This window comes from Rutidosis leptorrhynchoides, chromosome 3, assembly GCF_046630445.1.
Source record: "Rutidosis leptorrhynchoides isolate AG116_Rl617_1_P2 chromosome 3, CSIRO_AGI_Rlap_v1, whole genome shotgun sequence".
NCBI classification, from domain to species: domain Eukaryota; kingdom Viridiplantae; phylum Streptophyta; class Magnoliopsida; order Asterales; family Asteraceae; genus Rutidosis; species Rutidosis leptorrhynchoides.
The window spans coordinates 542,102,345-542,118,317 of NC_092335.1; the positions used below are offsets into that span (position 1 = coordinate 542,102,345).

Sequence of the window (15,973 nt, forward strand, 5' to 3'; positions counted from 1 at the left end):
GTATGAATTATTAAAGTGAATTATTAAAGTATGAATTAAAGTGAATTATTAAAGTATGAATTATTAAAGTATGAATTATTAAAGTGAATTATTAAAGTATGAATTATTAAAGTGAATTATTAAAGTATGAATTATTAAAGTGAATTATTAAAGTATGAATTATTAAAGTGAATTATTAAAGTATGAATTATTAAAGTTAAAGTAAAGTAAAAGTAAAGTAAAGGTAAAGTTAAAGTATAGTAAAAGTATAAAACTATGTACGTATAATATGCGTATAAAAATATATATAATATTAATTTAAATCATTATATATATATATATATATATATATATATTTAATAAAATAAAATATAAATATCGTTATCTTTATCATACTGGTTAAATAATGAGTTGTCAAAAAAAAATAGATTTCTTAAATCACAGTGGACCTCATAACATAGGCCCGTAATCATATCATAATGTATATGATAATTCAATCATTTGATATTATCTCTTAATTCTGTCGATAAATATATCGAAACAAATATGTTTATGTAAAGTATCATATATCTAATACTTTGTTAATGTTTTCAGTTAATATTATATATTATATATACATATCTATATACACATAATTGTTCGTGAATCGTCGAACACGGTCAAAGGGTAATTGATTACATGAATGTAGTTCCAAACTTTTTGAGATTCAACATTACAAATTCTGCTTATCGTGTCAGAAACATATAAAGGTTAAGTTTAAATTTGGTCGGAAATTTCTGGGTCGTCACAGCGTAGCTCTTTTGTCGACTCTGGGCGGTTTTCAATCTTTGTTGAATTTGGATGATTTTCTCGGTAGTTTCTTGTATTATCTCCGGACCCGTAATCTGTCTATCCCCCACTTCACTCCAACAAATCGGGGACTTGCACTTTCTACCATAAAGTGCTTCAAACTGCGCCATCTCAATGCTTGAATGGTAGCTGTTGTTGTAGGAAAATTCTGCTAACGGTAGATGTTGATCCCAACTGTTTCCGAAATCAATAACACAAGCTCATAGCATGTCTTCAAGTGTTTGTATCGTCCTTTCGCTCTGCCCATCAGTTTGTGGATGATAGGCAGTACTCATGTCTAGACGAGTTCCCAATGCTTGCTGTAATGTCTGCCAGAATCTTGAAATAAATCTGCCATCCCTATCAGAGATAATAGAGATTGGTATTCCATGTCTGGAAATGACTTCCTTCAAATACAGTCGTGCTAACTTCTCCATCTTGTCATCTTCTTTTATTGGCAGGAAGTGTGCTGACTTGGTGAGACGATCAACTATTACCCAAATAGTATCATAACCACTTGCAGTCCTTGGCAATTTAGTAATGAAATCCATGGTAATGTTTTCCCATTTCCATTTCGGGATTTCAGGTTGTTGTAGTAGACCTGATGGTTTCTGATGTTCAGTTTTGACCTTAGAACACGTCAAACATTCTCCTACATATTTAGCAATATCGGCTTTCATACCTGGCCACCAAAAATGTTTCTTAAGATCCTTGTACATCTTCCCCGTTCCAGGATGTATTGAGTATCTGGTTTTATGAGCTTCTCTAAGTACCATTTCTCTCATATCTCCAAATTTTGGTACCCAAATTCTTTCAGCCCTATACCGGGTTCCGTCTTCCCGAATATTAAGATGCTTCTCCGATCCTTTGGGTATTTCATCCTTTAAATTTCCCTCTTTTAAAACTCCTTGTTGCGCCTCCTTTATTTGAGTAGTAAGGTTAGTGTGAATCATTATATTCATAGATTTTACTCGAATGGGTTCTCTGTCCTTTCTGCTCAAGGCGTCGGCTACCACATTTGCCTTTCCCGGGTGGTAACGAATCTCAAAGTCGTAATCATTTAACAATTCAATCCACCTACTCTGCCTCATATTCAGTTGTTTCTGATTAAATATGTGTTGAAGACTTTTGTGGTCGGTATATATAATAATTTTGACCCCATATAAGTAGTGCCTCCAAGTCTTTAATGCAAAAACAACCGCGCCTAATTCCAAATCATGCGTCGTATAATTTTGCTCTTGAATCTTCAATTGTCTAGACGCATAAGCAATCACCTTCGTCCGTTGCATTAATACACAACCGAGACCTTGCTTTGATGCGTCACAATAAATCACAGAATCATCATTCCCTTCAGGCAATGACAATATAGGTGCCGTAGTTAGCTTTTTCTTCAATAATTGATACGCCTTCTCTTGTTCATCCTTCCATTCAAATTTCTTCCCTTTATGTGTTAATGCAGTCAAGGGTTTTGCTATTTTGGAGAAATCTTGGATGAATCTTCTGTAGTAACCAGCCAATCCTAAAAATTGACGTATATGCTTCGGAGTTTTTGGGGTTTCCCACTTTTCAACGGTTTCGATCTTTGCCGGGTCCACCAGGATACCTTCTTTGTTCACTATGTGACCGAGGAATTGAACTTCTTCCAACCAAAATGCACACTTTGAAAACTTAGCGTACAATTTTTCTTTCCTCAATACTTCTAGCACTTTTCTCAAATGTTCTTCGTGCTCTTGATCATTCTTTGAGTAAATAAGTATGTCATCGATGAAAACAATGACAAACTTGTCAAGATATGGCCCACACACTCTGTTCATAAGGTCCATGAACACAGCTGGTGCGTTAGTCAATCCAAACGGCATAACCATAAACTCGTAATGACCATAACGCGTCCTAAAAGCAGTTTTTGGAATATCATCCTCCTTTACTCGCATTTGATGATATCCAGAACATAAATCGATCTTCGAATAAACCGACGAGCCTTGTAGTTGATCAAATAAGTCGTCAATTCTCGGCAGTGGATAACGGTTTTTGATGGTAAGTTTGTTCAACTCTCTGTAGTCAATACACAACCTAAATGTACCATCCTTCTTCTTGACAAACAAAACAGGAGCTCCCCATGGTGATGTGCTTGGTCGAATGAAACTACGTTCTAATAGTTCTTGCAGTTGGCTTTGAAGTTCTTTCATCTCGCTGGGTGCGAGTCTATAAGGAGCACGAGCTATTGGTGCAGCTCCTGGTACAAGATCTATTTGAAATTCAATAGATTGATGTGGAGGTAGTCCCGGTAATTCTTTCGGAAATACATCGGGAAATTCTTTTGACGGGAACATCATTGATGCTCTTTTCTTCAGTTTGTACTTTCTCGACGTGTGCTAGAACAGCATAGCAACCTTTTCTTATTAGTTTTTGTGCCTTCAAATTACTAATAAGATGTAGCTTCATGTTGCCCTTTTCTCCGTACACCATTAAGGGTTCTCCTTCTTCTCGTACAATGTGAATTGCATTTTTATAACATACGATCTCTGCTTTCACCTTCTTCAGCCAGTCCATGCCAACTATTACATCAAAACTCCCTAATTCTACTGGTATCAAATCAATCTTAAATATTTCGCTACCCAGTTTAATTTCTCGATTCTGGCATATATTATCTGCTGAAATTAATTTACCGTTTGCTAATTCGAGTAAAAATTTACTATCCAACGGCGTCAATGGACAACTTAATTTAGCACAAAAATCTCTACTCATATAGCTTCTATCCGCACCCGAATCAAATAAAACGTAAGCAGATTTATTGTCAATAAGAAATGTACCCGTAACAAGCTCCGGGTCTTCCTGTGCCTCTGCCGCATTAATATTGAAAACTCTTCCGCGGCCTTGTCCATTCGTATTCTCCTGGTTCGGGCAATTTCTAATAATGTGGCCCAGTTTTCCACATTTATAACAAACTACATTGGCATAACTTGCTCCGACACTACTTGCTCCGCCATTACTCGTTCCGACACCATTTGTTCCTTTCGTTCTGTTAACCCCTGGTCCGTAGACCTCACACTTGGCCGCGCTATGACCATTTCTTTTACACTTGTTGCAAAATTTGGTGCAGAACCCCGAGTGATACTTTTCACACCTTTGGCATAGCTGCTTCTGATTGTTGTTGTTGTTGCAGTTGTTCTTGTTATTGGGATGATTGTTGTAGTTGCTGTTGCTGCTGCTGCTGCTGTTGTTGTTGTTGTTGTTGTTGTTGTTGTTGTTGTTGTTGTTGTTGTTGTTGTTGTTGTTGTTGTTGTTGTTGTTGTTGTTGTTGTTGGGCCGTTTGTTATAGTTGCGATTGATGTTGCGATTGTTGGGATAATTGTTGCGATTATTATTGTAATTGCTGTTGTTGTTGTATTGGTGATTCTTATCACCGTTTTCCTCCCACTTTCTTTTGACTTGCTTCACATTGGCCTCTTCAGCCGTCTGTTCTTTAATTCTTTCCTCAATCTGGTTCACTAGTTTGTGAGCCATTCTGCATGCCTGTTGTATGGAGGCGGGCTCGTGTGAACTTATATCTTCTTGGATTCTTTCCGGTAATCCTTTCACAAACGCGTCGATCTTCTCTTCATCATCTTTGAACGCTCCCGGACACAATAGGCACAATTCTGTGAATCGTCTTTCGTACATGGTAATATCAAATCCTTGGGTTCGTAACCCTCTAAGTTTTGTCTTGAGCTTATTGACCTCGGTTCTGGGACGGTACTTCTCGTTCATCAAGTGCTTGAATGCTGACCACGGTAGTGCGTACGCATCATCTTGTCCCACTTGCTCTAGATAGGTATTCCACCATGTTAACGCAGAACCTATGAAGGTATGCGTAGCGTACTTCACTTTGTCCTCTTCAGTACACTTACTTATGGCAAACACCGATTCGACCTTCTCGGTCCACCGTTTCAATCCGATCGGTCCTTCGGTTCCATCAAATTCCAAAGGTTTGCAGGCACTGAATTCTTTGTAGGTGAATCCTATACGATTTCCTGTACTGCTAGATCCAAGGTTATTGTTGGTATGTAGTGCAGCCTGTACTGCGGCTATGTTTGAAGCTAGAAAAGTACGTAATTCCTCTTCATTCATATTCACGGTGTGTCGAGTAGTCGGTGCCATTTCCTTCAAAATAGTCAAATGGAACAAGTTAATCATACAGAATATTAAGAGTAGTTAATAGTATTTTGTAGCATAATATGAACTCATTTATAAAAGCTTTTTCTTCATATTAGCGTTTTATAAGTTTAAATTCGGGTAGTACCTACCCGTTAAGTTCATACTTAGTAGCTAATATACAATTCAACTACTACAATTCTATATGAAAAACTGATTATAATAATAGTTCGCGTTCAAACTTTTATACAATATTTTACAAACTTACAATACCGCTTATTTTACATAAAGCATGAAATATAGCACACAATAACTTTGATACAAGATAGTTGTGAAGATAATTCTAGCTAGTACACAAGTGGTTCAGCAAAGGCAATAAAGACACGTAATTCATACGTCCAGAAACAAGTCATGCATTCTGGTTTTACTAGGACTACTTCCCATCCTTGGTCTTGTGGAACATAACCGTTATGGCCGTTGATAAGACAGCGTGTTGTAACGTCGTCAAAGGGACGAGGGTTACGTAATGACCAACAGTCTCATAATAACCTAAAAACCTCATTTCTTACCCCAATTACCGACTCCGTCACTTGTGGGAACGTTGTGTTTAATAGTTGTAGCCCGATGTTCTTTTTCTCACTTTGGTGAGAAGCGAACATTACTAACCCGTAAGCATAGCATGCTTCTTTATGTTGCATGTTAGCCGCTTTTTCTAAATCATGAAGTCCTATATTCGGATACATTGAGTCAAAATAATTTCTTAACCCGTTGCGTAAAATAGCATTTGGGTTTCCCGCAATATATGCGTCAAAGTAAACACATCGTAACTTATGGGTTTCCCAATGTGATATCCCCCATCTTTCAAACAAAAGTCTCTTATAAACCAAGACATTCTTGGAACTTTCTTCGAATGTCTTACAAACTGATTTCGCCGTAAATAGTTGTGCCGAAGAATTCTGACCGACTCTAGACAAGATTTCATCAATCATGTCTCCGGGTAGGTCTCTTAAAATATTGGGTTGTCTATCCATTTTGTGTTTTTATACTATAAAATAGACAAGAGTTAGATTCATAAAAAAAAAATACTTATTAATACAAGCAATTTTTACATATATCATAAAGCATAAGCACACTATATTACATATATTATGCCACACGAATACAACTATCTTATTCCGACTCGCTCGTTTCTTCTTCTTCGGTTTTGGTTCGTTTTTCCAAGTTTCTAGGGATATATGATGTTCCCCTAATACGAGCTGTCGTTTTCCACAACGGTTTAGAAAAACCTGGTGGTTTAGAGGTTCCCGGGTCATTGTTACAACTTAAGGGCTTCGAGGGTTGACGATACACATAAAGTTCATCGGGGTTGGAATTAGATTTCTCTATTTTTATACCCTTTCCCTTATTATTTTCTTTTGCCTTTTTAAATTCAGTTGGGGTAACTTCTATAACATCATCGGAATTCTCGTCGGAATCCGATTCATCGGAGAATTGGTAATCCTCCCAATATTTTGCTTCCTTGGCGGAAATACCATTGACCATAATTAACCTTGGTCGGTTGGTTGAGGATTTTCTTTTACTTAATCATTTTATTATTTCCCCCACCAGTTCTATTTCCTCCTCCGGTTCCTCCTCTTCCGGTTCTGATTCTTCTTCCGGTTCTGATTCTTCTTCCGATTCTTCTTCGGGAACTTGTGAATCAGTCCAATATATATTCGACTCTTCGTTATTATTAGGTGAGTCAATGGGATTTGTGCTAGAGGTAGACATCTATCACACAATATCAAACATGTAAAGAGATTAATATATCACATAATATATACATGTTAATAATATATAGTTTCCAACAAAAATGTTAAGCAATCATTTTTAAAGAAAACACGGTCGAAGTCCAGACTCACTAATGCATCCTAACAAACTCGATAAGACACACTAATGCAAATTTCTGGTTCTCTAAGACCAATGCTCGGATACCAACTGAAATGTCCCGTTCTTATTGATTAAAAACGTTCCATATTAATTGATTTCGTTGCGAGGTTTTGACCTCTATATGAGACATTTTTCAAAGACTGCATTCATTTTTAAAACAAACCATAGCCTTTATTTCATAAATAAAGGTTTAAAAAGCTTTACGTAGATTATCAAATAATGATAATCTAAAATATCCTGTTTACACACGACCATTACATAATGGTTTACAATACAAATATGTTACATCGAAATCAGTTTCTTGAATGCAGTTTTTACACAATATCATACAAACATGGACTCCAAATCTTGTCCTTATTTTAGTATGCAACAGCGGAAGCTCTTAGTATTCACCTGAGAATAAACATGCTTTAAACGTCAATAAAAATGTTGGTGAGTTATAGGTTTAACCTATATATATCAAATCGTAACAATAGACCACAAGATTTCATATTTCAATACACATCCCATACATAGAGATAAAAATCATTCATATGGTGAACACCTGGTAACCGACATTAACAAGATGCATATATAAGAATATCCCCATCATTCCGGGACACCCTTCGGATATGATATAAATTTCGAAGTACTAAAGCATCCGGTACTTTGGATGGGGTTTGTTAGGCCCAATAGATCTATCTTTAGGATTCGCGTCAATTAGGGTGTCTGTTCCCTAATTCTTAGATTACCAGACTTAATAAAAAGGGGCATATTCGATTTCGATAATTCAACCATAGAATGTAGTTTCACGTACTTGTGTCTATTTTGTAAATCATTTATAAAACCTGCATGTATTCTCATCCCAAAAATATTAGATTTTAAAAGTGGGACTATAACTCACTTTCACAGATTTTTACTTCGTCGGGAAGTAAGACTTGGCCACTGGTTGATTCACAAACCTATAACAATATATACGTATATATCAAAGTATGTTCAAAATATATTTACAACACTTTTAATACATTTTGATGTTTTAAGTTTATTAAGTCAGCTGTCCTCATTAGTAACCTACAACTAGTTGTCCACAGTTAAATGTATAGAAAATAAATCGATATATATTATCTTGAATCAATCCACGACCCAGTGTATACGTATCTCAGTATTGATCACAACTTAAACTATATATATTTTGGAATCAACCTCAACCCTGTATAGCTAACTCCAACATTCACATATAGAGTGTCTATGGTTGTTCCGAAATATATATAGATGTGTTGACATGATAGGTCGAAACATTGTATACGTGTCTATGGTATCTCAAGATTACATAATATACAATACAAGTTTATTAAGTTATGGTTGGAATAGATTTGTTACCAATTTTCACGTAGCTAAAATGAGAAAAATTATCCAATCTTGTTTTACCCATAACTTCTTCATTTTAAATCCGTTTTGAGTGAATCAAATTGCTATGGTTTCATATTGAACTCTATTTTATGAATCTAAACAGAAAAAGTATAGGTTTATAGTCGGAAAAATAAGTTACAAGTCATTTTTGTAAAGGTAGTCATTTCAGTCGAAAGAACGACGTCTAGATGACCATTTTAGAAAACATACTTCCACTTTGAGTTTAACCATAATTTTTGGATATAGTTTCATATTCATAATAAAAATCATTTTCTCAGAATAACAATTTTTAAATCAAAGTTTATCATAGTTTTTAATTAACTAACCCAAAACAGCCCGCGGTGTTACTACGACGGCGTAAATACAGGTTTACGGTTTTTTTCGTGTTTCCAAGTTTTAAATCATTAAGTTAGCATATCATATAGATATAGAACATGTGTTTAGTTGATTTTAAAAGTCAAGTTATAAGGATTAACTTTTATTTGCGAACAAGTTTAGAATTAACTAAACTATGTTCTAGTGATTACAAGTTTAAACCTTCGAATAAGATAGCTTTATATGTATGAATCGAATAATGTTATGAACATCATTACTACCTCAAGTTCCTTGAATAAACCTACTGGAAATGAGAAAAATAGATCTAGCTTCAAAGGATCCTTGGATGGCTTGAAAGTTCTTGAAGCAGAATCATGACACGAAAACAATTTCAAGTAAGATTTCCACTCGAAATAAGATTGTTATAGTTATAGAAATTGAATTAAAGTTTGAATATGATTATTACCTTGTATTAGAAAGATAACCTACTGTAAGTAACAAAGGTTTCTTGATCTTGGATGATTACTTGGAATGGATTTAGAAAACTTGGAAGTAAACTTGCAATCTTGGAAGTATTCTTGATTTTATGAAACTAGAACTTTTGGAATTTATGAAGAACACTTAGAACTTGAAGATAGAACTTGAGAGAGATCAATTAGATGAAGAAAATTGAAGAATGAAAGTGTTTGTAGGTGTTTTTGGTCGTTGGTGTATGGATTAGATATAAAGGATATGTAATTTTGTTTTCATGTAAATAAGTCATGAATGATTACTCATATTTTTGTAATTTTATGAGATATTTCATGCTAGTTTCCAAATGATGGTTCCCACATGTGTTAGGTGACTCACATGGGCTGCTAAGAGCTGATCATTGGAGTGTATATACCAATAGCACATACATCTAAAAGCTGTGTATTGTAAGAGTACGAATACTGGTGCATACGAGTAGAATTGTTGATGAAACTGAACGAGGATGTAATTGTAAGCATTTTTGTTAAGTAGAAGTATTTTGATAAGTGTCTTGAAGTCTTTCAAAAGTGTATGAATACATATTAAAACACTACATGTATATACATTTTAACTGAGTCGTTAAGTCATCGTTAGTCGTTACATGTAAATGTTGTTTTGAAACCTTTAGGTTAACGATCTTGTTGAATGTTGTTAACCCATTGTTTATTATAACAAATGAGATGTTAAATTGTTATATTATCATGATATTATGATATATAATATATTTTAGTACGATATATATACAGTTAAATGTCGTTACAACGATAATCGTTACATATATGTCTCGTTTCGAAATCATTAAGTTAGTAGTCTTATTTTTACATATGTATTTCATTGTTAATACACTTAATAATATATTTACTTATCATTTAACATAATTAACCAAGTGTATCAATATCTTAATACGATTCATATGTACCTAGTAAGACGTTGTTATAACGATAATCGTTATATATATCGTTTTCGAGTTTCTTAAATTAATAGTCTCATTTTTATGTATATAACTCATTGTTAAAATACCTAATGAGATACATACTTATAATAAAATCATGTTAACTATATATATAACCATATATATGTCATCGTATAGTTTTTACAAGTTTTAACGTTCGTGAATCACTGGTCAACTTGGGTGGTCAATTGTCTATATGAAACCTATTTCAATTAATCAAGTCTTAACAAGTTTGATTGCTTAACATGTTGAAAACACTTAATCATGTAAATAACAATTTCATTTAATATATATATAAACATGGAAAAGTTCGGGTCACTACATCACAAAGTCTTTAATCAATTAAAGTCAATGAACTCACGTAAGTTGTCCTCAAAAGATTAAACTATATTATGGTTAAGTTATTGCTACTCAACCTGGATTAAACTCACGTAAAACTCTAACTACGAAGATCACTCAGAGTAATTATCACGATTATGAAACTAAACCACCATTTAATGACCTCTTACATGCATATGCATGTGTCTAGGTCACCTAAGTGTTGAAGCAGACTATTTATGTAATTTGATCAACTCACATTAACTAGTCAATAACTCATGTGATTTAATTAAAGTAACAAGCATTCATAACAATGGTTCTTTTGATCAAACTCAATAACAATAATCAATCAAACGGTCAAATTCATAGAGTAAAGCAATCCAACAATTAAAAGCTAGTACATCCAAGTAAACACAATAGAAATTTAGCTAGACATATGAATTAAAGATTCAACGCAAATAATTAAAAAAATAATAATTAATCATTGTAACATAACAAATAATTAAAATAAAAGTTACCAATCTTTGTAGATGAACAATAATCCAAAGTATAGCAAAAGCCCAAACTTGATGAATAAGAGTAGTAGCCTCCTTGAGAGAAAAATAAATAATAAAACCTAATAACTAAATTTATGTCTAACGATACAGAGTGTATATCGAATAAAAATAATAAATGTAAAATCACATGCTAATCTATTCCCTTCTCGTGGACTATAACAAAAGCAAGAAAAATAAATGAATCCTCCCAACTTGATTGTTTTCGTTGGCAGCCTCCGTTTTAGCCAAAATATAAAATAAACCTAAACCTAATATCTAATTGTTGTCTACGTATGAGACCTTATTTAGTGGTGATGGGGTTTTCTTGAGGTTTTTGTGGGGTATAATGCTGAATTGACAAATGTGATGGAGGTGAGGGCGTGATGGAGTTTGTAGTGGTGGACGTGATGGTTATGTGATGAGTTAAATTTAATTTTAGTTTTTCATTTTTATATTATTATTATTATTATTATTATTATTATTATTATTATTATTATTATTATTATTATTATTATTATTAAACACTAATTTTTTTTTGAACGTCACTTTTATTAAAACAACATCACGGTTACAATTTTTTGAAACTACAGATTAAACACAATAACAACGAAAGCTAAACAACAATAATAAACAACGATAATACAACAAAACATTTTGAAATCATTGAGATCAGGAGAATCGGGCGAATTCAATGTTTGAATTAAAAACACATGTTGAATACAACTTTAATAAAGTAATAGTGGAAACAGCTTTTAACACAACATCTCTGCTCAACACAACTTTATACAGAGCATCTCTGCTCAACACAACTTTATACAGAGCATCTCTGCTCAACACAGCTTTATTACACGAATCCAATGTTGTAATTACACGATTTATTAAAATACAACAATTTATTGAAATTAAAATTACAATAATTTATTGAAAATTAAAATTACATAGTTTATTAAAATACAACAATTTATTGAAATTCAAAATACAACAATGACACAATTTAAGCATTCATAGTTCTAAAGTTTGGGGGAAGGCTCCAAATGTGTGCAGTAAGATCATGTCGAAGTTGGTCATGAACGTTTCTATCTCGTATTTCTTGTTCTCGTACATCACGACTTGTAGATCGATTCCTTACATAGTTAGGATTTGCTTCATTAGTGCAAGTAATTCTTCCTCGAGCCATGTAATGTTAAACCCGTTATCCTCGACTATCATGTTGTGCAAGAGCACACAATAATACAATATTCGTCTTAACTTGTTCACACTATGTGGTCGTCCAGCCATTTGTAGAATATGGAATCTATCTTGAAGAACACCGAATGTTATCTCGACATCCTTACGTGCACTTTCTTGAAATTGTTTGAATTTTGCATGTGGCTCATCGGTTGGTGTCGAAAAAGCCTTGATTAATGTTGCCCAATCTGGGTAAATCCCATCGACTAAATAATAACCATTCAAGTAATCATGACCATTAATAGTTAATGGAGCAAATGGTGCATTTCCATTTTTGATGTCATCGAATAATAAAGATTGATTCAAAACATTCACATCGGTGTTTGCACCCGCAGTACCGAAAAATGCATGCCAAATTCACGTATCATATGAAGCAACTGCTTCTAGAACGATTGTTGGGTGACCTTGATGACCGCTAGTATATTGCCCTTTCCATGCAACTGGACAATTTTTCACTTCTAATGCATGCAGTCAATGCTTCCAAGCATTCCCTTGAAATTGTGCTTTTCTTCGTGAGCGCTATACAAGCGAGCTATATCACTACTAGTTGGTTTCCTCAAATATTCATCAACATAAAGTTCCAGAACACACTTACAAAACATATTAAGACATAATATTGATGTGGCTTCCGGCATTTGTAAATATTCATCAAACATGTCTGTTACTGTACCATACGCCAATTGACGCAACACAGATGTAATCTTTTGCTCGGTAATAAAACCTAGTCTACCAAGCGCATCTCTTTTTTGTATAAAATACTCGAAATGACTAGGTAAAGGTTCTACATCATAACTAAGTATGTCATTTTGGATGCGTAAAAATAAATCTCTACTCATTCTAAAACGTCTTCTAAACCAACGATCAAGATAAGTTGGATGCTCTTGAAAATAATGTTTGTGTAAAGTTTTACCTGCTTCTTCACGATCTCTATGAAGGTAAAGTCGACGCTTTCGAACTCGGTCATCGTTGGCAGCTTCTTCAGCTTCTTCAGCATCCAATTCTTCGGCCATTTCTCGATAAATATCCAAATCCTCTTCATCGTCAGAATCCCAAATATTAAACATTTGGAACAACCCTCGTAACATTTTATTTTTTGAAGTATAGAATAGGAATATTAATAATATTGAATGAAATGTGTGTGAATAATGGTATAAGAGTTGGGGTATTTATAGAAAAAAAAAGAATTTTTTTTTATTTAAACGGCTCTTTCAAACGGCTCCCTGCACCTCCATTCCACGTGCCATGTTCCCATTCACAAGTCGAACCATCACCTGCATGTGATGGAGCCTCCGCGCCTGCAAAATTCCTCACCCATCGCGCCCCATAGAGGCGTTATGGGGGCGTGATGGGACCCTTTATTGCTCGATCACGCTGCAGTATTTGAAGTCTGACTGCTCAATTCTTTTAAATAAATGGCGGTTGGAGCTTTTAAATAGCAAAGTCTTGCAACCCTTTTGAAATCAAAAATCAGCAGGGCCCAATTAAATATTATAACCTTCTTGCGTTAAATAGATATCCGGTCCACTACCACACTTAACAACCTTCTTAATTAAATTCGAACAACAGCCCAAATAGCAAAGAGTAAACAACCGCAATATAATTTCACGAATAGAGATTCTGATTCACGTGTCGCGATCGTTAACTGGACAACAACTTTTCTTCCTTTTTTCTGGCCTTTATCTATTATCTTCAATTATCCTCTGAACACGAACAAATCACCAACTTTTACACATAATAAATGTCAAATTCACTATAACGATTAAGTACCAAAAGTCCTTGAATCAGGCTCAAATAATAATAAAATGAACAAGATAACGCGTTCAAAATATATAAGGATTAAGTATAAATTAAGTGATATCAGTATCTCCATTATCATTATCCAGATACTTATTACCATTACATCGGATAGTGAGATTATAATCATAAACATACCTTAGTCAATCCACTTGTAAAACCAAAAAGAAATTACATCAACTTTATATTGTCTATAATCTTAACATCAATCTTTTGATCTAAGATACCTCATATTTACCAAGTGTAAATACCTTCAACTTGTAGATGTATCTGTGACAACCCGAAAATTTCCAACCAAATTTAAACTTTATCTTTATATTATTCCGACACGATAAGCAAAGTTTGTTAAGTTAAATCTCAAGAATTTTAAACTGTGTTCATACATTCATTTAACCTTGACCAGATTCCGACGATTCACGAACCATTATTTAATTGAATATGAATATGTATATGTATATATTATAACTTGAGAATATTAACAAAGTATTAAACGTATAATACTTTACATGAACGTATTGGTTTCAAAATATTTATCAGTGGAATTAGAAGATAATATCAAATGATTGATTTATCAGATACATTGTATGATTGCGAGTCTCTGTTGAGAGGTCCACTTTGATCTAGGAAACCTTTCCTTTTTAACTGTATTCGGAATAATTAGTAAAGTGATTACATATGAGAACAATGTGTCAAATAACGAAAACAAAAGTTAGTGGAAGACTGAATTTCATAATAATCAATTGATTTAGTTACAAATGTACGAAAATGTTTTTTGATATAATGGAACTTGATTATTAAAATGTCCTTGTTTAAATAACGTGAATTAGAATATTAGTTGTTGAATATATAAATAACTTGCAACGTATATTTAAAACGTGTTTATAATTATTGAATATATATAATTTCAAATTAGTTAAGTAGATAGTAGTAATACTTGTTTATTTAATTCGATTGATTTTTAGATATGTTATTTAAAATAAACGTTAGCGCATAAATGAATTATATTAAATTAAATTTTAGAGCGTAAACGTTCGGTGATATAATAATATCTATTGTTTAAACGATTTTAATTTATATATATTAAACTTTGAAATATAATTAGTTTTTGAAAAACTAAATAATATATTACTAAATAAATATTTCTAATATATATAAATTACATTCCTAAATGAAAATATATTTTACAAAGTAATAGAATATAATATTAACTTACTCATAAAACATTTTGATATTATTAAATATACTACGATAAATAACGAGACATTGATTTATAGAAGTAAATGACCACAACACTCGAATGATTAGATTACACTTTGAGTGGGTTAGTTTTTCATTTATTAGAGTCTTGTTATTTATAAAGGTACTCGTCGCGAAACGTAAAGTGCTAATTTTCTAAGCGTACGAAAATGCGTTCGAGAAATCAGAAACAGGTACATATGTCGAGCGTAAACGTACAAGTCATTGGAGTTAATGTTACAAGTTAACTATGCACGTAAATATAATATAATATTTAAATAATTATAAAGATTAAATATATTATATATATTAAAACGTGTTTCGACAAGATCAAACAAAGGATGCGAGCTGTAAAATGTATTCATGCGATCGCATGAATAATACTCACAACATCCATGCAATCGCATGGAGTGTGATTTCAGGACTTGTCTATAAAAGTCGAATTCGTTCACTGATTTACACACACATCTATCCATATCCATCTATATTACTCCGTATTATATTTATATAATTATTATTATTTACATATTAACTAATAGACAAAAGTTATGAATAGTTCCAGGGGCATTTTTGCCTTTTCACCTTTTTTTTATTTTAATTTTAACTAAATTTTATTTTACCAACAAAGGCCCCCACACTTTTTTGAAAAATTCAAATCGACCCCCCAAACAGGGGGTAAAGTGTCAAATAACCATTTTCATAAAAAATCTTAAATAAACTCCACCCAAATATTCAACGGGTCATATCTTCTCGCTCGCAACGAGTTAAATTTTTCCGACATCATCGTTAAACTCGAAATAATTTTAGGAACACAATGTCACTAGCTATA

General features: G+C 33.2%; 1 protein-coding gene across 1 annotated transcript; it reads right to left on the bottom strand.

Annotated features, from left to right (window-relative positions):
* Window positions 1-12,572: 12,572 nt before the first annotated feature.
* Window positions 12,573-13,199, bottom strand: LOC139901995 (uncharacterized). Its single transcript, XM_071884653.1, has one exon. It carries the CDS (start codon window positions 13,197-13,199, stop codon window positions 12,573-12,575), a length of 627 nt encoding a protein of 208 aa, XP_071740754.1.
* Between the last annotated feature and the right edge of the window lie 2,774 nt (window positions 13,200-15,973).